The sequence below is a fragment of the Cyclopterus lumpus genome, chromosome 10 (assembly GCF_009769545.1).
Source record: "Cyclopterus lumpus isolate fCycLum1 chromosome 10, fCycLum1.pri, whole genome shotgun sequence".
Classification (NCBI taxonomy): Eukaryota; Metazoa; Chordata; class Actinopteri; order Perciformes; family Cyclopteridae; genus Cyclopterus; species Cyclopterus lumpus.
Window position 1 is genome coordinate 17037727 of NC_046975.1, and position 21064 is coordinate 17058790.

At 41.0% G+C, this 21064-nt stretch overlaps 3 protein-coding genes and 1 non-coding gene across 6 annotated transcripts in view; 3 read left to right on the forward strand and 1 right to left on the reverse strand.

Annotated features, from left to right (window-relative positions):
• Positions 1–1146: 1146 nt before the first annotated feature.
• On the forward strand, positions 1147–6054 carry nkrf (NFKB repressing factor). Of its 3 annotated transcripts, none has more exons than XM_034543082.1 (3): positions 1147–1540; positions 1949–2071; positions 3067–6054. In XM_034543082.1, the coding sequence occupies exons 2-3, from the start codon at positions 1981–1983 to the stop codon at positions 5346–5348; spliced, it is 2373 nt and encodes a 790-aa protein (XP_034398973.1). In that variant the 5' UTR covers positions 1147–1540; positions 1949–1980; the 3' UTR covers positions 5349–6054. The 3 variants fall into 3 exon arrangements, with proteins under 3 accessions (XP_034398973.1, XP_034398974.1, XP_034398976.1); XM_034543083.1 differs by lacking the exon at positions 1147–1540 and adding an exon at positions 2863–2952 and having other exon boundaries at positions 1997–2071; XM_034543085.1 differs by lacking the exons at positions 1147–1540; positions 1949–2071 and adding exons at positions 2082–2476; positions 2863–2952.
• A 686-nt stretch (positions 6055–6740) lies between these two features.
• On the reverse strand, positions 6741–9683 carry ube2a (ubiquitin-conjugating enzyme E2A (RAD6 homolog)). Its single transcript, XM_034543086.1, has 6 exons — positions 9482–9683; positions 8121–8201; positions 7893–7918; positions 7490–7579; positions 7287–7375; positions 6741–7125 (listed from the first exon to the last, which is right to left on the reverse strand). Exons 1-6 carry the CDS (start codon positions 9523–9525, stop codon positions 6997–6999), a joined length of 459 nt encoding a protein of 152 aa, XP_034398977.1. The 5' UTR covers positions 9526–9683; the 3' UTR covers positions 6741–6996.
• Positions 9684–10323: 640 nt separating this feature from the next.
• trnae-uuc lies at positions 10324–10395 on the forward strand. Its single transcript has one exon. It is a non-coding gene; the product is annotated as a tRNA-Glu (tRNA).
• Positions 10396–10609: 214 nt separating this feature from the next.
• The window catches only part of elf1 (E74-like ETS transcription factor 1), a 38037-nt gene continuing 27582 nt past the window's right edge, over positions 10610–21064 (forward strand). The window contains exon 1 of the mRNA XM_034544166.1: positions 10610–11330. The gene's annotated coding sequence lies outside the window, so the exon portion shown is untranslated. The remainder of the gene's footprint in view (positions 11331–21064) is intronic.

The window sequence follows — 21064 nt, forward strand, 5'->3', positions numbered from 1 at the left end:
GCAGTTAAATGGTAAAGAATACATTTTGTAATGTATTTTAACTTAATTTAAACAAGAGAAAACCAAGAATAGGGAACACATATTATTGACATAAAGCACAATTAAATGGACCTGAGGGGCATAAAAGAGAAACTTAATTATACAAAAACAAAATTACATTCCACATGAAACATTTTTTTAAAGCTTGGGGTGCAATATATCAGCTGAATGCCTGATATTAAGGCAGCATTTTAAAGCTTGGGGTGCAAACTACAATGGCAGTGCAATAAAAACACACCTAATGTAATAATAGTATTGGGTTAATTATTCTGCAATATATGATGGGTATAAAATACATGTCACAGTTTAAGAAAGCACATGGTGAAATGCAATAAGTGCATTGCACCATGCGCTGTACTGAAGTACATTTTTACAGTACATGTACTTTAGGAATTGCAATGAAACTTCTACTTCACTATATTTAAGAGGGAAATGTACTTTTACTTGTACCACATAATGTTATACTGTGGTAGTACTACTACTAATAATACATTTGTGTTTGCAATGCTAGGAAGAGCAGGTGTATATCAATTTGTCAGGAGAATTCATGTAATGGTTTATATGAAGCAAAGTACAAAGATAAATCAAGATGTAAATACATTGAGGTACGGGGATGTAGAAGGGACTGGTCTCTAATAATGCTTGGTTCCATTCCCAAACATAATCAAAAAGGGTTTTGAGTTATACAATTTTGATTTGTGGACGATTTTGCTAAAAGTAAGATTATGTACATAGTATAATATTCATTAGTTCCATTGCCATTGCATTAATTAAAACAAAACAAAACCTTCTCTTTGCATGAAGTGAAATCAGAGTCAATATGATCAATATTAAATTTACTCACGTCCTTTCATAGCCTTTTACTAAAAGGCTTTTAGTGTGTACAGTGCCAGAACAATTGAAGGTATCGTGTTGCTGAGAGCACTCACATAATTTGATTACCTCGACAGGATAATAATGATCAGCTGAGTAATACCTGTGTACATTTTTAAAGGAGACGTAACTTATTTGATTAGTTAGTAAAAACTAAAATAGATGTATATTATATTTTCTCTGGCGTGAATTTACAGCAGCCCAGTGTGCTCAAACTGTCCGGCAGCAAAGCATTCTGGGTCAGTGCGCTGACAGACGCCATGTTTTTTTTTTTAACTGTAGCTGGACCAGAAAATGGAGGCTTTCTGCTAGCTATCTAGCTAGTTCAATGGGTGTATGAAGCTCCCAGGAGGTTTTACGCATCTTTTCAATCCGACCGTCTCATATGCGACACCGAGAGGATACACACGTACATGTTGGTTTCTGAATCTGAAATAAAACTATATGAGCAGGTTGCTGCTGCTGAAGAGCATCCGGGTTAGCTCGAGGCTAGCAGCTAGCTGGCTGAAGCTAGCAGTCTCAACCAGGTGAGCCCGTGTTAGCTCGCTAGCTAAACACGGTTACATGCACCGTCTCTTCCTAAGCCGAGGGACAGAGGTACAAATCGGACCAAAGGCTACACCTTAAGGTAGGAATGTGACGCGGCGAACAAGTCGTACATTTAAATGTTAATGTGTGTATATTTTTTTTAACACGTTTGCTTGTGAGAAAGGAACTCAGTCGGCCTACTGCGTCATTCTGTCGGGGCCTTGTTTTGATGCCAAATGCAACTGTATTTCCCCTCGTTTAAAATCGTAACTTGCTAATATCAGTATTACAGTAGTACATCATTGGTTGTTTTTTTGTCCAGGCACATATCGATAGTTTGTGTTTCAGTCCCTGCATGCTGCTGCCGGTTGGTGTTTGTTTTCCACGGAATGTTGTGAGCCTTCAGGCAGCATGGAGTCTTAACTCTGTACGTCCAGATGTTGTGTGTGTGTTTTATATTTTGTCCATTCATGTAATGTCTAACTCACATATTTTGCCTCAATAACAGGTATGGCCTGCATTTGATTTGGACTGCTGGTGATGGCAGAAGGGACTGGCATTGGCGAAATGCCCTCCTTTGACCCAAGTCCTAGTTCTGAAGCAAAAAAGAGACCTACTTCTTCTGATGGCAGTAAGTGTAGATCTGGGTTGTATCATCTTGTGGTTATCTGCTGTTTGTGGTTCTCATCTTAATATCCAAATATGCCCAAATGTATATATTTTTATCACACTTTTATAATTACTCATAGACATGTAAAACGTTCATTTATTGAACAAAAGGCTGTTTTGGGGCAAAGTAGTGCATTGACCTAGTTGGGGTCAATTTTCAGCTGCATATTTGGTGCACGACTGAGTTTTAAGGCAGCAGGAGAGAGTATGTGGGATTGATGATAAATAAACTACAGTGCATATATTGGGTTTTGGCTTTACAGACAATACTTCAAGGGTCATTTATTGTCTTTCTGCAACACAGGGTTGCACAACTAAATGCAGTTGTATTGATGGTACCCAAGAAATGCATAACAGAACAAAAATGGTAATTCATTCCTGTTTTGCATTTTTTTTTTTTTTTGTGTCGGGAGAATGTAAACAGCAGCAACAGAAATATCAGTGTATTCTCTGGGCAGACAATATGGCCGACATCTTAACGTTAAAAATGTAACACTCTGGAAACATTGTCCTGTTCTCTGTAAAGATGTATGCACATCAGTCTCTGTGTTAGAAGGAGCTATTTACTATTTAAGTGCTTATTTAAGTCAATTTTTCATGGGATTTGTTAACAATAAGAAAAATACAGACGGTCACCAGACTTATCGTTAAAGGCTCAGATCTGCGTAGCACAACACTTTGAAATGCACATCTTCCTCCTCTGTAAATGGGGATGGTTAAGGAGGCAAGTTACAATTTGTGCCCATTTTACAGTCTTTGACCTGCCAACTTCAGAAACTTGACCATTGAGTTCTGCCACAACATCCCGTTTGAAGAAAAGAATGAAATCGCACCTTCAAACAGGTTTCACGGGACTTTTATGACATTAACCCTTTTTTGCCCATCTTAGTTGATAATTAATTTATTATTTGTCAAATTGGACACTTTTATTTTTTAACCTCTATTATGTTATTGCAGGAGACGAGCCCATGAGGAAAATGCCTATGTCAAAATTTGGTTCCCGACCTCGATTTGAGCCTGTACACTTTGTCAGTGGTGGAAGTAGCGGAGGAACTGGCACTGATGAGAAGGAAAACGATAAGGAGCGCAGGAGGAGTGAGTCGTTTGGTGCGAGACAGTGGGACTCTGAACGCTCTACCTACGGCGGCACCAGCAGAGCGCAGGGCTCCTCCTCCCTGAGGCCTTCTTTTGACAGAGTGCCATCATACAATTCTGACTCTTGGAGTTCCCATAGAGACAGAGAGATTTGTTCAGGTAGCGCAAGTGGGTTGGGGTATGGAGGACGTTGGCCTAGTTCAAACTTTATGGTAAAAACAGAGCAGGACTACTCCGCCAAGTATGAAACCCACTCCTCTCGAGGTTCAGATTCCTTTTCTCAGTCCCACAGATACAATGGATACGGGGGAGGGAGCACATCAGGAGGCTGGGATTCAGGGCGTCAGGGTTTGGGATACGGTCATCTGGACCGGCCGGCATCAAGCAGGCCATTCAGCAGAGTCTACAACAGCCCAGGCAGGAGCAGTCCCACCACTTCTCAGGCCGTCTCTTCATCACAGCCTATTCCAATATCTCAGCCAATAATGGATGAGAAGCAAAGGCTGATTTCCAATGTAGCGTCTGCATTGGCTGTTGCGTTTATGGACCCAATGTTCATTACTGGAAGTGAATCGCCAAACTATAATTTCATGTTGAGCCGCAGCATTCAGGCTTGCAAGACTAATCCCGAGTATATTTATGTCAACTTGAAGGATATTCCTCAATCCGACCTACCGAAGAATAGGAAAGTACCAACCGATGGTTACGCCTGTGAATTGAGATGTCAGGGTGTGTATCTTGCCACCGGATACTCTGGGAGTAAAAATGGAGCAAGGGACCGGGCCTCTGAGCAGGCTGTTAAACTCTTCCTGAAAACGGTGGAGGTTCGTGTGGTGCAGCGCAAATATAGACACTCTGTAGTCAATGACATAGTTGTGTGCCAGATGCAGAGCCCAACCCCCGGCTTTTTGCCTGCACTCCGAAACCCAGAGGATAAACCGACACCCAGCTCTAAGGGACAATACGAGCCTGACCAACGGAAGCACTGGACAGAGTTTGTGGTTATGGACAATGCTCATGACGCCATCTGCATACTCAACAACTCTGCAGCTTTTAATCGCATGAAGATAGACTATAAGTTTGACCTCCTCCCCAACAACAGTGCTTGGCTGTGCAGTGTTTTCCTGCAGGGTGAGCTGGTGTCGCAGTCAACGGGTACCAAAAAGAGCTCAAAGCATTCAGCGGCTGAAGATGCTGTGAGGAAACTTCGGATGAACCAGGCGCAACGACAACAGGAGGAGCAGCAGCAGCAGCAACAACAACAGCAGCAGCAGCAACAGCAACAGCAGCAGCACCAACAACTATCACAATACTCCAGAGGAAATAGTCAATTAGATTCTGGTGGACGCTTTGGACCACAGGTTGGCAAAAAGAAGCATCTGAGTGAGTTGGTCATCCTGGAAAACTCTGACAATGCAATCTGTATCATTAATGACACAGCTCAGTTTAATAAAGTGACTGCTGATTACAAGTTCACAGTTCTGCCTGATCATCGATGGAGGTGTGAGGTTTATTTGGAAGGACAGTATGTAGCAGCCGGACTTGGGCCGAAGAAAGTTGTGAAGCACATTGCAGCAAAGGAGGCCTTGACCACCTTGAGGCAGACACAGGCTGTGGTCAAATCCAACCTCAGAAAGGAGGGTCACTGTGACGCCATATCACGATCCCAGATCCTGGCTCGCTCCGGTCAGGAGGCCATAAAGCAGGAGATTAAGGAAGACAACATCGGAAACCAGCTGCTCCGCAAGATGGGCTGGAAAGGAGGTGGTCTGGGCAGAGACGGGGAAGGGATCGCAGAACCTATCAGAGTGAAGGAGCAGTTCTCCAGAGAAGGTTTTGGTATGGACACGAACAAAGCCGGAAACCAGCTCAGCAAGCGTGACATTGAGAACATCATTCGTAACTACGCTAGTTCAGACCGTCAGGACGACCTTCGATTCTCCACTGACCTCACCAACGACGAACGCAAGCAGATCCACCAGATATCTCAGAAATACGGCCTACGAAGCAAGTCGTACGGACAGGGACGGCAGCGGTTCCTTATTGTCAGTCGCAAAGTACACAAAGACCAGCTTATTGGTCAGCTTTTACAGGAGGGACAGGTGGGACGGTACGAGCTCGTGAAACCTCAGGCCATTCACTGACGTGCATGCAGGGCAAAATATTTAAACATTGGATATCCATTTAGACTTCAGTACAAATCACACTCAAGTTTAACTGCTGTGTTTATACTTGTATGTGACAAACTTACAACACACATGAATAAAAGAGAATCCTTCAGGGATCACCTGTGGTTTCTCCATTCCTTTGCCATGCATTGTACTTTAGCTTTAGCAAGAGCTTTAGAATAAGTGATTTGTCTTTTTTTTGTTGTCTCCTGCCATTCCAAGTCTATTTGTTTAACTTTTGCACAAGCTTCAATACTTTGTGGTATCATTTCCTTAATTTAGGAATTAAAATGGTCATTTAAAAAAAAAAAAATACAAATTGTTTTCTGTTACCAAGATCGACTTTTTGTTTGGTGGCTATTTGCAGAAAATGCAGCTTTTCACTGCTTGTTATTGAACATTGTTGACAGTTGACTCACGAGAGGCATCAAACTGTAGCCCGATGCTCATATCAGTCTCAATGTAGTGATGCGTCTCTCTCTACCAGCAATGCTGTCTGCTCTTTCCCCACCTGGAGGTCATTCTACAAATACAAGCTGCATCCATAATCAGAAAATCTTTACATGGAAACTGTAAGCTATGATCTTTGTTAAATGTCAGATGTGTTGGTTTATGTGAGTACAGTTAACTTGTCTGCTTGTTTTCACAGCTGTAACGACTGAATAAATTTAAACTGATGACAGATGGATATTTTTGTATCGAGTTAAAAAGCAACAGACAACTCATGTATATTTATTTTATTTACAAGAAAATGTACAGTTTGTTACATGGGTTACAAGTGCAAAGTTTTATAATCTGAAAACAGACACCTTCCTGTTTTTAAACTGTCAGCTGATTTGTAAGATTGTAAAATAGCATAGAAATGTCAGCATTATGAAACTGTGCATGAAACAAAGTTATGTGCCCGGAAAGGGAACTAAATATTTTGTTTCTGTTGAAGAGAGAGACACACATATATATATATATATATATATATATATTCACCAATATCTATAACTTTTGTTTTAATGCAAAGGCAAGGCTTTACAAGAAACAGTTGAGATAAAAATGACCCCAAAGGCATCTGTTGAGCTGACAACCTGTTAGAGGGATGGATGTCCATGCCGGGTTAATTTTATATCCCTCTGAAAGGCATTCAAAAGGACAGATGGAAACAAAGGCAAAAGAAGTGAGGCCACTGAAACAGAAGGAGAAACCCACGAACAGCTGTTTTTTTGTAAAGATGTAGTGTCGGTATCTACACAGCAAACCACGCAGCAAGCACATCTAATTGACTGTCACTGTCATCCAGTTTACTTCATGTACAAAAATAAACGGGTAGAAAAGTGACAGACTATTGCCTTTTCTTTTCTTTTTTTAAGAAAAGAGTTGGTGCATGTAGCAAGTAACCCAGATATAACAAGGTACATTTACTTTTAACAAACATACGCTATAGCCCAACAATAGCATTTGGCAGGAGTGAATGCCACAACAACAGCATACAAACTGAGCAACAGTTATGGGACAAATATACTGAGAAGGATTTTAAAATGTGTCGTTTTATTTCTGTGAGATCGGCTGTTTTCTTGATCGTGGTTTCTTGATTCTGGGCCGGACACTGTTCATACTCGAGCGATAACGCGGGTCAACAGTCACGCCAACTCTGTTCAACAATAGCAGAAACCCTCTTCTCGTACTCCCGCTTGTTTTCCTGGTACAGCTGGGCTGCTTGGCTGTTGGCTGGACTGTTTGGGTTTGGCTCATCCAGTAAAGACTTGAAATACACAACAGAAAATGTTTCAAATTAAGCTTTATGACATTAGACAGTCATAACGTATACATTACTTGTTTACATAGATATTTCTCGTTGTCACTTCAACTAATCCTAATTTGCATTGGCACACGATGTGTTTACCTGCATGAATGTTAGATTACCTGTATTGAAGTTAAGATTGAAGAGACATCGTAGGTTGGACTCCAACGATTCTGAAGTATATCTAAGCATATGCTGCCGTCGGCATACACTGCAAAGTAGCACACATAATATAAAATAAAATATACATAATTTTATTACATTAAATATAAGTGTAACAAAATGTATTTTTTGCAATTTAAATAGTGCTATATAACTAACATACCATTTGGATGAAACATTTTTGAGACAAATCGCACTGTTGGAGGTTTATTTGGATATTCCTCTGTGAATTCAATGGTAAGTTTGAAGGTTCCTGAAAGTAAAAAGACACGGCATTGTGTTAATTGAGATACATTAACTAGTAACAGTTTATCGTAGGAAAAGTAACAGTGTTACAGTGCATTACCGTAATCTAGCCAACTAGAAAATGCATGTATCTATTTGATCTGGTTGTTCTGGTGATTTTTATTTAACACTCAAGGCATCACAACTGATAATTACCATACCAATCAATAACATTTAACCTCCCATGTCCAATGATAGGGTCCTCGTGAATAATAATGAGTAATGTCATAACGGGGGCTGGAAATACACATTTGGATGTAAAGAGTTTTAAGGTGACTTACCATCTTCAAAAGGTGTTCCCTCAGGTCTAAAACAGATGTAAAAAACAGACCTTCAATCATCACTTTCAAAAACAAAAACATCCAATTCACTTTTCATACCCTAATTTTAAATACTCACAAACTACAGTATTATAACATTGTATGTCCAAAAACAAGCTGTGACTATTTCTACAAAACTACTGATCATTAAAATGAATGGTCTTAACAAATGACCTAAACTTAACTTACCCAAAAATGACAGCATTCCATACCATGATATTGTTCTCTGATGGTGCCCCACTAACTCCAGCTGGAGGATCCTCTTGCAGTCTAACAGAGTAAAAAAAAGCACAATGGTATCACAAAATACAGGTGATATTCAAAAGAGCAAAACAGATAGAAGTTAAATCAGCAGACAGCAAGGCTCCATTGAATATGAAAACAGGAATACAAGTTCAATTTCTAAAGGCTATTTCAATCGCAAACACTCCACCAGGATTTACAGCTGGACATGCAACACTGGAAACATGAATACAATGCTAACTACTCACCTGGAATGTCTGTTTTGGTAATAAATCATACCGTTGTAAGGTTGGAAATAGAGTTGTCTATGATGCATTGTCCTATCTCATTTACCTGCTTGGCCATTCCAGACAAGTTCTTAGTGACTGTATATTAAAATGTAGTCCTTTAGTCACGTTGTCAGAGAAATTCTGTGTTGATTAATTTAGACAGTGGGCACACCAGAATTAACTCTCGGCCTTTGTCTGTGGCCATCAGTTCAATTTAGTCGGAACATATTGTAGATAATAAACCATGTGCAGTAGAGGACTGTGCTGGAGTGTCTGCAGATCTTTAGTGACTGCCTGGCAGATGGTTGCTCATCCTCAGGCTTAGATAGTGATCTATCATGGGCCCGGGAATCGGAGATCCCTTGATCATCGTGTATTTAGCCAGTGTTCATTTCCCCAAACCTTTCATCTGCCTGTGAAGGGCCATCTGGCCACCGACTTGACCCGCATTCTCCAGTATAACCAGTTACAAATACAGACCAGTGAGTCCACACACACACACACACACACACACACACACACACACACACACACACACACACACACACACACACACACACACACACACACACACACACACACACACACACACACACACACACACACACACACACACACACACACACACACACACACACACACACACACACACACACACACACACACACACACACTAACCACTGACAGTTTCGGTGAAGGCGAGACTATTATGTTACATTGTTTAAAAACATCGACACACGACATCATGTATCCACGACAGCGAGCAGTGACCATGAATTGCACAACACCGTCGTTGCTACTCGCTGCCTTGCCAACGCTGGTCGGCAGGCGCGTTACCTGTTAATCTGTGACGAGACGTTAACTAGTTAACACGACTCCAAAACTAGCATTCAGTGCCCTCGCACACAACGATGCCACCAGTACAATGTGTATTGTATTATTAGAGTTGTAGTTCAGGAGCCGTTATGGGCTAACGCTAACGAGCTAACGTTAGCTTACGCTCTTAGCGTACTTCACTGATGTTTTCCTTTCGCTTACCGTTTAAAATCTCTCATTAAACGTCGTCTTGCTGGAGTTGACATCCTGTTCACGCGGAAACCTAAATCCTTGGCATAAACGTAGACGGGTTATGTGTCAGGGAAATATATATTTGTATCGATATTTTAACTCCTGACTGACTAGCCAACCATTGCTAGTTTGTCAAATATGTGGCTGCCTGTGCGAGTCTAAGGGCGCTACCACTCGAGCTAGAAAGAGGAGGGTATATTCACCGGTTAGGTGTGCTGTAATAGCCACATAAACCCACGCTGAACGTGTCATTGATTAAAATATTGTCGAGTATACCTGTTTTATTTGTGTGAACCAGTTTCAGGTCGCCGTATACTTAGTTAAAGTATTTTTATACAGCGGAGAAACCACGTATCTACACTTGTGTAGGTCCATATGCAATTACGTCATCCGTTTAGCACCCATATTTAGTTTGTTTTGAACACTGTAACAATTCGTGTGTTTAAGGTTTTATCCCTCCTTTTATATTCATTTTTTTTCTTAAAATATATCAATAATGAAATTCATATTCAATTATTGACTTTGGGTATAACCAGTAACGGTTACCAACACAAGTTGTTTATGGCTGACATCCTGTATTCAATCAACAGTAACAGTTAAAGACCACTAGATGGTACCTCGCACCGAGTGTTTATTACACGACAAAACAATCAAGGACAAGATTGTCTTTAATGTAACGTGTACTGAGTGTGTAGATATCATGGCAACTACAGCTTGTTGGTGTATCAGATCACTGCAAATACATGTATTTTCCTTTTCATTGAATATAAGATCAGGTAACTATACAGAAAGACAAGATACCACGACATCCTTCCCATATGGTCTAGCGGTTAGGATTCCTGGTTTTCACCCAGGCGGCCCGGGTTCGACTCCCGGTATGGGAACTTAATTTTGTCCAAGGTTCAAATGATAATTCCTTTGACCATCCCAAATATATAGAAGCCCATTCATATTTACTAATGGTCAGTGTTTTAGGCTATTTGATACAGCTATTGCAATTCACGCTCGTCCTTTTCTGGGAATCTTACGTTGCTTTAGACCCCGCCCGCTATTGCTCTCATCTCACAAGGGCTTGGACCTTCCCGGAAGATGACCATTTGCACTTTTATCTCCCTGTGCGAACACTTATCGTTGTCTGGTCGAGGAAAACAAACCCTAAAAAAAAAACTTCAACGCAAGCTTGAAGCCTACAACCGCTTTTTTTTTTTCTTTCGTCCGCAACTTAATTTGACCTAAATCGCGTGGAGCTGTTAACACGATTGCCTTTAAACTGACACCTGTGACCGCGTCACGGTTTATTAACATTAACGTTAACCGAGCTGTCGCTTAGATACCAGTTTGTTTAATGATTTGTAAATGTAAAATAATATCCTACTAATATTAAGCACACATATCTATTGATCATTATTTACATTTTAAGCAATAGGGCATGACGCGACCACTTTTATTTGTTTTGTCATAACGCCTTTTAATCCACCCTCGTCCCTCGATACTATATTGCTCAACTGAAACCACCACTCCTGATTCCTCTTTACTACTACGAGGCTACAGTCAGACAAAGTCTGCTACCGGGCCAATCATTTCCCAGGAAAATGTGACTGTTAGGAATTCCCCACGCATCAGACCCTGTCGAAGAAAAACTGCTACCTTGTGTCAGAAAGCACACGAACGCAGCAGGATGTTAAAGTCGACGGGTGACTGTGGGATGATGGAGCTATAGTAACCTCTGTCTCACCCAGCGTGTTTTCACGAGGACAGAGACACTAACTGAGAGCATGAAGCCAGGACGTTTACTGTGCTGATGACATCTTCTACCAGGGTGAGTCCAGTCAAGCATGTTTTATATTTATTGCTTACTTTCTAACTAACAATGCAGGCCTGGTACCTCTATGTGTACTAGGTATATGTGAGTACCCTTTGGAGCTGATTACTACATCGTTCATGGTGCTTTTCATGTGAACTTACTTGAAGCTGATATTGGTTTGTAGAATATTGTAGCAGTTTATGTATTTTATTGCACTTTGCCTTCACTCGGTATACAGAAAGTGATCACACTACAGCTAAAGAAGCATGACTGAACTCATATGATGATAGGACTGTCATCTTGAATACAGCTACTCCATTTCTGTGTCTCCCCTTTGTGTTGGTCATCATGTGACTGCACTGATGTGTGTGTGTGTGTGTGTGTGTGTGTGTGTGTGTGTGTGTGTGTGTATGATGCAAACCTCCACAATTAAGTGTTTCAGAGATGCCCCCTCGACAATGCTACAGCTACAACTAACAACGACCCATTTGTACATATAAGATAGACATGAAGAGGAATGTCAGTACAGTTTGTAGTGCTTATTTGTGTTCAGAGCTTTAATACTAATTGTTAATATGAACAGAGTGCTCTCTTTTAGTCCTACATAGTAAAGACAGATTGTAAGAATTTACCCTGATGCCATTTGTAGTCTTTTCTCGAAAACATTGAACCTTGTTAATCTACTGTATTTATAACCTCTCAGAATAATGTTTAACACACTTAGATGTTTGGCCTCTTATTAGAGTTTTTTGGTTTTCCAGCTTGAGGGTTAAATCAATTAATCCATTAGTTGATCGATTAGCATTTAGACTAATCATTCAGTTTTTTTGTTTTTTCACAAAAATGCCAACATTTCTCTAGTTACAGATTCTAAAATGTGGATATTTGATTTTCTTTGAAGTCTTTAATTAAACTGCTTGTTGTTTGTCTCGGATTGTTGGTTGCATACATTTTGATATGTCAACTTGGGCTCTCTGAGATTGTTATGGTCATTTTCTAGTTATTACCAGATATTTCCCCCACTGTCACTCATTCAACTGAAGAGGCCCCAGACTGAACATTTTCACTAAAATATGAGAGTTTTGAGACAGAGTCTGAAATACTCCTTGAGAGGACCAATATAAATTATGTTTTTCCCAATTTCTACAAATATATGTGTGCAATTCCCGGCAAAAGGGGTCTCTCCCTAGTCTAGTTGATCAACTCTATTTTGTGGCAAGTCTAAATGTTTGCCAGATGTTTACATTTTTCAGTTAAGATGCTTGTATCATGGGACGGACAAACACAATCTCATTGGCCGACTCCAGTTGCTCCCTTCAGAGGAGGCGGCTGTGACGCAGAGGGAGGCGAAGAGTTACGAGCCCTGAGCTCGTCAGTCCCGCTAGAGACGGGACCAGCTGGACACACCAACCCTTCACCCACCCGCTCTCCCCTTACAATCTTCCTATGGTGGGAACACTGGCAGAGGCTTGTGCTTAACTGGAAACCATCCATCCCCTGAAATCAATTATCCAGAGCAAGACTTTCCAAAAATACTCCAGTGTGGAGTTGTCTTGTTTTTGGGAGTTTTTTTTCGAACATGTGGCCTTGTTTTAGAAACATCCTGCCATGCTTCTGCCCACACAGTTAGCCTCTCTTTTCCCCCTGTTCTCTCTGCTTTGGTAGCTTTCATTCTTTACAGGGTGTGTGTGTGTGTGTGTGTGTCAGAAAGAAGACTGTGGTTGAGCTTAAAGCAGTTCCCGGTAGCCTTCTTATCCTGTGACCGTGATGTCACCATCAGCAGTCTGACCAAGGGCAATAATGGAGAGCCTTCCTGTGCTGTTCTCCCTCCAGTGACGAGGAGCTCCTCAGACATTAGACACTTCTTATTGCCCGAGACGTACCCGCCGGGCCTTAATGGGCTGCTGGATATTGATTTGGCTACACAAAAAGAAGATCTGAGCTTTTATCCTATTTAGAAAGCAGCACTGCAGTTTCACAAAAGCTTTCAGAGAGAGCTTGCAAGAGAATGGCAATCTTTGTTGGCATATGTGGTAATCTTTAAAAAACAGGTTTACCCCCCTGTAACCGTGTTCATAGATATTTGAGTATTCAGGAACTATTGTGACATTGTTTAACCCAGAGATTTAATAAGTGTCCACACATTCATCTGCAAATAAAGTGTACGTGCTTGCTAAATCCTGCAAGTTTAAACCAGTGCAAAACATTTTCTTAAGCCGGCATATGTAAGCAATGACATTAGGTGTAACTTGGTGTAATTTGGTGGTTTAGGAATAACCACAAGATGGCAATGTTCTTATGCTTCGACTAAACAAACAATCATACGAGATGGCTGACACCTCAAATGACTTGCAAAAATGCAGGAACCGACTTGTGAAAAGAGAAATAAAACTGTTGAACTTCCCTCTTTTCATGTGCAGAAATAATACCTCACGTTGGCCTGTTTTCTGTTGAGGGCTCGCAGGGGAACTGCTGTTTTCACAGTTCCATAATTGTAGGCTGCTGTTTCACGACCTCAGACTCTTGACACCTGAATATCACCTTGTCGGACATGTTTGATTGCAGCAGTAAACCGCTGCCACTGGACCTGACGTCAGAGAGAAAGGAGAGTCGAGGGAAATTCCACCTGTAACCTCACTCTGCTCTCATGTTGCCTGCATGGTCTCACAAGCATGTGACTAGGACAAGAGTTTCTCCATGAATTTGGGCAATGTCATGATGTAATGCAGTGTTCCAGTCAAGCTATTTTTAGCATGCAAAAAGACGACAACTTGACTTTGTGTTTTAAGTATGTTGATTGTGTAAATGCAGTATTAAAGAGTTGTTTCTTTCTTAAACCAATCAGACTGATTCAGGAGTTTAAAAACTATACAAAATACTGGCTTCAATGATGTCGAGTATTTATTTATTTATTCAGCAGTCAAGTTTGTGCTGATAATCAATTGAGAATAGACTGTATTTGTCAAAAAGCGTTAACAGTTTGACATTTTTGGAAATTCGCTTATTGTTGCAGAGAGATGGTGTATTTCCCAAAATGTCAAACTATTGCTTTGAATGAAAATTGAAATCAGACATCACATTAGATTATGTTCCTCCAGATACAAGGGAAAGTAAGAAAACCCCTTAGCCGCAATATACTTTGTCTTCAGGAAGAATGACTGTATGATGAATCCGAGTATAAAGCTTCCACTCTGGCAGCATGTTGACGTCATGAGATTAGTTAACCACATTACTTGGATATTTTTATGACTCCCGCTGAGGTCCACGTATAAGCACACAGTGCAGTGAGCTGTATCACTGATGTATGTGTAATTAAATTAAGGAGTGAAGTGTTCTTCTACCTTACTGTAGTTTGACCACACAAAGTAGCTCCGGACAAAAATAGAAACTAGCTCAACCTGCAACTTTGGCGCATAATGATATTTCACCCTGTCGTTTCTCATGTCTCTTGGAGCTAATGAGGGTGCAGTGAGTGGTGCACGGAGGCATTTCATGAGTCAGCTCAGCCAGTGGTGCTTGGATTCAAAGTGCAAGCTTTGCTTGAAGAAGCCAAAGGATCTTTCCTCATTCAACTTTCAACAAACGCTTTCAACAAATGTGAATAACACAAGCAAAGACAGAGTTGACAGAATTTCAAGCGAGCTCCGGCAGCTCATCATATCTGCTGAGAGGCGAGTGTCTGTCTTCGCTGTCAGTTATTCTTTATTTATTTTTTCTTCCCCTTTTGGGTTAATTTCAAAGTGACAGGCAGTCCTCAGGCTGGTTAAATTATTTAACTACGTGCAGCCAATGAGTATTATAATCTAGGCCCTGAGTGACAGAGCAATATGCTCTTAGGGCCTGATGGCATTTTATTAATAATGAGCTTGAGATAAACTAGAGCTCTCGGATGAAAAGCTGCTGCCTCTCGGCGCACACTGGACCAGGCATGCTCTTGGCCCTGAATTAGTTGGTGTGACACAGATGGACTTTTCAAAACCTCAGCGATTGTTTACGATAAGACGTCAGTCACGTGGTTCAGTGACGTCGCGTAACAATGAATGTTTTCTGCCAGTATCTGACTGCAGGTAGCTTTTACAGCCCACAGAGGTGTGATGTGGACGACCTGGATTGCTGGCCTGCTCTCTGTATTTAATAATGAATGAGCTGCAGTCTGTATGTGTGTATCGGCAGCAGTAGACTTAATGCGACTACAACAGCTAGCCCCATGCCTATCTGTTCAACAGCTACTGTACGCCTCTGTAAGACACAGTTAGGTTTAAATCCGGTCCACAAATTAATTAATTTTCTTCTTCCCTTTTATTTTGCCAACGTAAACACTCAAATGACAAAGGCGCATTTGACATTTAATTATTATTTTTTTATTTTTATAATGTGACTACTTCCTGTCTTCAAGCTTCCATTCTGTAGGCATACAATCTCAAGCTGTATTATTCTACTAAATAGGAGGAAAACAAATAGTTGCTCAGCTTGCACATGATATTTAATACCCCATCAATATTATCTGCTGTGGTCTGAGCGCTGTTCTCCGATCTGCTACTGAATGACTTGCATACAGTAGAGCTGCTGCACACTGAATGCATTTGCTTTATAGCCGTACACCTACACAGCTCTTTGTCAGGTCTGTATGTACCACAGTCAGACTGAATGATGTCAGAGTCCGGATGGTCACTGTCCGAGAATGATGACGTTTTCACAGCGCTATGAGCTGTCAAGAAGGTTTGACCACCAACCAGTTGGCATGCTTTTACATCTTAATAACTGCCTTCAATCTTTCCCTACAATCCAGATACGACAGATGTTTTTGAGGGTTTTCTCCTACAGCAATACTATGTCCATCTCAGTGGGGTTATTTTATTCAGTCTCACTGCCCTCTCATTTACCACATTCTGTGTCTCTTACGGGGCGCCCTCCTGTCTAGTTAGCTGGCGTCTGACAGCCTCAGCCTCTCTGTTTTGTATTTGACAAAGGAATAAACCTTATGAGCTATAGATGTCGTGTGCATGTATTAATGAGTAGTAAGCAGAATAATTATGGGGAAATTACGACTTCTAATAATAATGACAGCAGTGAATATAGTAGAATAATAATTATGATAACAGCAGTAATGTCGGTAATAATAGTAGTAATAATGATGGTAGTGGGTGTCGGCAGGGCCACAGCAGGATGGACAGTCACGGTCCAGATATAACCACGATCCATTGAAACCTGCGAGAAAGCACAACCACTCAGGGGAAGAAGGAAAGTTAGTAATGAGCATTAATGGGACATTCATTCATCCAGAAGGAGAGAGAAAAGAGGAGAGAGGAGCTCAGTGGATCCTAGGAAGTGCCCTAGCAGTCGAGGCCTACAGCAGCATATCTAGGGGCTGGACCGAGGCAAACCGGCGCTAGCCAACCATAAGCGTTATCAAAGAGGAAATTCGTATGCCTGCTCTTAAATGTGGTGAGTGTGTCTGACCCCTGGACTGAAACTGGGAGCTGGTTCCACAGAAGAGGAGCTTGATAACTGAAGGCTCTGGCTCCCATCCTAGTTTTTGAGACCCCAGGAACCACAAGTATCCCTGCATACAGTGAGCGCAGCTCTCTAGTGGGGTAATATGGTACTACACGCTCCTTAAGATATGACGGTGCCTCAACAATTAGGGCTTTGTAGGTGAGAAGGATTTTAAAATCAGTTTGAGATTTTACTGGGAGCCAGTGCAGAGAAGCTAATACAGGAGTAATATGATCTCTTTTCTTAGTAGTTGTTTGTACACATGCTGCATCATTCTGGATCAATGCTGACCTCCATGCTACACAAATAATTCTGTGCGGCCTCCAAATGCTCCCATATCTCAGCCGGCCAAGGACTGCTCCAAAATGTTTGTCACATTTTATGAGTGCAGTTTATTAGTGAAGTGGTCTGTCAGGTACAACTTTGTTGGGCATGCCGAGATAAATTGTATCACATGAATCAAGTTTGGGAGCAAACATATAAACTGCAGTGAGGACTAGTTGTGCTGTAGTTGAGGTCTGCGTTTGAGCCATAAAAATAAACATTCTGTCTTATATAACATTTATTGTTATAAACAATCGTGTAGTGAGGAATAACAAAGTGAAATACTGTCATATTGATAATAATAGTAATATTCTAATGCAAATTTAGCAACTCTAAATTACATTTGGATAAACAAGCAGAACGATTAACAGCACAGAATTATGGAGATGGTGATCTTATGTCCATCTTTTAATTGGAATTCACTGACACAGGCCATAACCACACCAGCTTGGTGGTGTAAAGTGTTGCTGGGCTCTGCTCTTTACTGGGGAGATACCGCAGGAAATGGGGCCTTTTAGGGTGGGTCTTGTCGTGGTTGGTCTCTGTCTGCAGAGTAGCACAAAATAATAGTTTTTTTCATTCTTAGGCTGCAAAGGAAAGGTATGTCTTTTCAGTCAGTCTACAGGTTGAAGTGGCTCTGCACTGATCCCCCAACAAGACAATATTTTGATACACTACCATTGTATAAATGAAGCAAGAACACAATGCACTGTGTTAGACAAGTTTTTTGTGTTCTCACAAATTGATTTTAATGGTATCCCACTGTCATGAAGCACCAGTACTTTAAACATCTTTACTTTTATTGCTTTCCCCCCAGAGTGTAGATGTGATTTGTTGTGCAAATCTGGGTGAGTTTGCATTCAGCATTGCAGAAGATAATTGGAAGGATTGTAAATCCTTTGCAGAGGATAAGTGCAAATAGTTTTTTTGCCTTTCTTGTTGCTGCATTCAACATACAAAAAAAAACAATAACACATTATTCCCATTCATGAGGCTTTACAGTTTAGTCTAGATTTGACGCCATAATTGAGGCTCTTCAAACACTGTGAACCAAAATGTGGGTTTAGTGTATTCTCTTTCAATCCAAACTTTAGAACAGTGATTTCACGGTTTCATTGTCTTTTTTTTAACGCAAACATCAACTTAAACACCACATATGTGTTTGCATGTCTGTCCATCCTGATCCCTCCTGGCTTGTTGAAGTTTGCCCCCTTAGTTTTTCCTTAACGTGACATTTTCTGTTGTACTGTATCTATATAACTTTGGTGTTTTTCAGACATTAAACAATACAAAGATATTAGATTCAATCCACAATTAATTCATTTGACATTTGCTTATAATAATAATGACGTTTTTTAAATCACCAGAGCCTGAACTAACATTTACATTGTCATTTTATGGTATGAAGCTGAAAAAACAGCAAAACAAAATTCCTCAGATTTGATCGCTTTGTATTGCTCAGCCTCAGGTCCCCCTTATATCTGTCAGCAGTTGCCTTTGTCAGTACTGTTTGGGCTGTAAGTACGGTTAGCCCTCAGCCGTCAACATATTGAGAGCTGTGTTGAGGCAATGGATATGCTCTGACTTTGCTCTTTAGCATCTCTAAGTGCTACTTACTGGATGTTTCAGAAGCAACCATCATAAATAAGGGTGATGCAGAAAGCTATTGTTTGATGTCTTTGCTATCCATCCTCTCCATTGAAATATATTAAGCAGAAATTAGCATTTGCAGGCATTTTGGAATGGTTCGTTGGACATCCGTGATGAGAAGTTGTGAACCTCAAAGTGTGTCGCAAATGGGCGACTTTATATACGATTTCCCCTCCCATTCAGTTGTCACCAATGGGAATATTAGGTATAGAGACCAGAACCATTTCCGTACCAGGTTGTAAACATTTGCATAACTGCTATAAAATTGGGTGTTTTAACATGGGGGTCTATAGGGATTGTCTCGCTTTTGGAGTCGGCCTCAAGTGGCCATTTGAAAAGCTGCAATTTTTTATTTTTGACTAAAGGTTTCCGCTTGATTGGCACACATAGAGGAATAAATGTGCTCCTTAGTATTCATTGAAGGAGAGGCATGACTTGTTTCTGATGCCATGCCCTTTCGTCTATTTGTTTGCTCCTCTTAAGAGACTTCCTATATATTCCTAAATATCTTTTTGTCCCACAATTAACAGATCAATGGAATGTCGCGCACTCTCATTATGGGTTTCTTTTTTTTGTCACTCTGGAAAGAATATGCTGAATTTGTGCTTCGGGAATCTAAATGCTTATCGTCAGTACTACAGCTCTCGGAAGTCTCCTTTTCTTTGCAAATACACAGTGTGAATATATAAATGGGATTTCAGGATCCAGAGTACGGCTAAATTATGGACCCAGAAAGTCTTAAAAATAGAGTACCCTGTAGATAGTGGCACGGTGATGGCACACAATTGATCCATTACATCCATAATATTGAGAATAATGTGCTGAATGCATGCACCTCTTCATTTAATCCTCAGATGCTATTTAAAAACGTTTTTGTTTGCCAAGAGATTTAGTTTATCCTTATGGCTTACATAAGGGGAGGAAAATTGCTTTTGCACTTGTACATGCATGTGTGTGTTTTTGTGTGTTTACATAGTTGTCTTGGATTTTAGCAGTGCTGCAGTGCATCAGCCTTAAGAGTAAATATTACAAGAAGTGAACAGTTTCCTCCACTGCTTCGGACTTGTGGACAGTATTTCCACATGGCGGTGATGAATGGAGCTTGTTTGGTGTAAGTTTCCCTCACAGCAAGGCTATCAATTGGCTCTAAAGTAAACAGATGAGCTGAACTATATTGAATGGAGGGCAGGAAGAATTAATGTGATGATGAGAGCACTTGGTGCAGACTGAGAGGGTTATTTGGGCGTCCGTCACAAACAGACCCCGCTGCAGTTGCAATTTAGTTTAATGGGTTCATTTTTTAAACGTCAATCCCCACATCTTGTGTCTGTTTATGTTTATGTTCTTTCCCAACAATCCCAATTAGAGCCAGGTTTTATTTACATATTTGACTGTTGATTGCACTACATTGGGGCTTTTCAGTGGAACACATGTATTGATGCACAGCCACGAGTGTGAAGACACAAAGTGCTCAGCACTCACCGCAGACCACCGCTTCCTGTGAGTGTCATTTCTGTTAGATTCTTATCAAGTCTCAGGTATATTTATGTACTCCAAACTTAACAAGACATGTGACAGTAAAATGATCGGTGACACCTACTGCAGCTGATCTGGGACACTTTTTGTTTGTTGTAACACCTTAAATGTCAAATGTGAGACACAAATACCTCGTGCTTGAGTTAAACATGCATTTGATGTTCGTTCACAGCAGGAGCTTTCTCGTTATCATTATCACCGAACCTTAAAGAGGAGGAGAATTTGTTGGCCCTCGGAGGTGAAGCACTTGCTCATACCTAAACAAAGTCGACTTTACTGTTTAATTTCTTTGTACCTCCCACTGGTAGAAGTTGTTTTATGGGTCTTTCTACTGCCGGGAAAACAACTCCCCCACAAGTCAGCAGCTTAACTGGTTCCCTGACATGGATAATAGACTCACAATTCATTGTAAATGTTTTAATGGGACACAACGGGATGTAAACTTTACTTCTGAGCTGCCATACCGATTTTAATATCCATGCTGGCCCATATTGTCTGGTCAAAGTCTAAAGTAAGTGCATACCTGTCCAACTGTTTACCTGCACCACCAGCACTCCTCCGCCTCTGCAGGAGAAACCCGTCTATCGTCTTTCATGCTGTTTGAGGTGTGGCCCTCTCGTTGGACCTCTCTGCTCTCCCCTCCCCCGTCACAGCATCGTCCAATCCCTGCCACACATCAAACTCACCTGAAAGGATTTGCGTTCAGGGCCCATACTTGCTGCTGATTGGCCAGGTAAAAGCAC

Bases quoted from the DNA above. Each gene is read 5' to 3' on its own strand.
- nkrf (XM_034543082.1), top strand. From the start codon at position 1,981: ATGGCAGAAGGGACTGGCATTGGCGAAATGCCCTCCTTTGACCCAAGT. The intron at 2,072-3,066 runs GTAAGTGTAGAT...ATGTTATTGCAG, and splicing joins ACCTACTTCTTCTGATGGCA to GAGACGAGCCCATGAGGAAA.
- ube2a (XM_034543086.1), bottom strand. From the start codon at position 9,525: ATGTCAACTCCAGCAAGACGACGTTTAATGAGAGATTTTAAACG. The intron at 7,580-7,892 runs GTAAGTCACCTT...TTTTACTTTCAG, and splicing joins GGGAACACCTTTTGAAGATG to GAACCTTCAAACTTACCATT. The intron at 7,126-7,286 runs GTAATCTAACAT...GTGTATTTCAAG, and splicing joins CAATCTTAACTTCAATACAG to TCTTTACTGGATGAGCCAAA.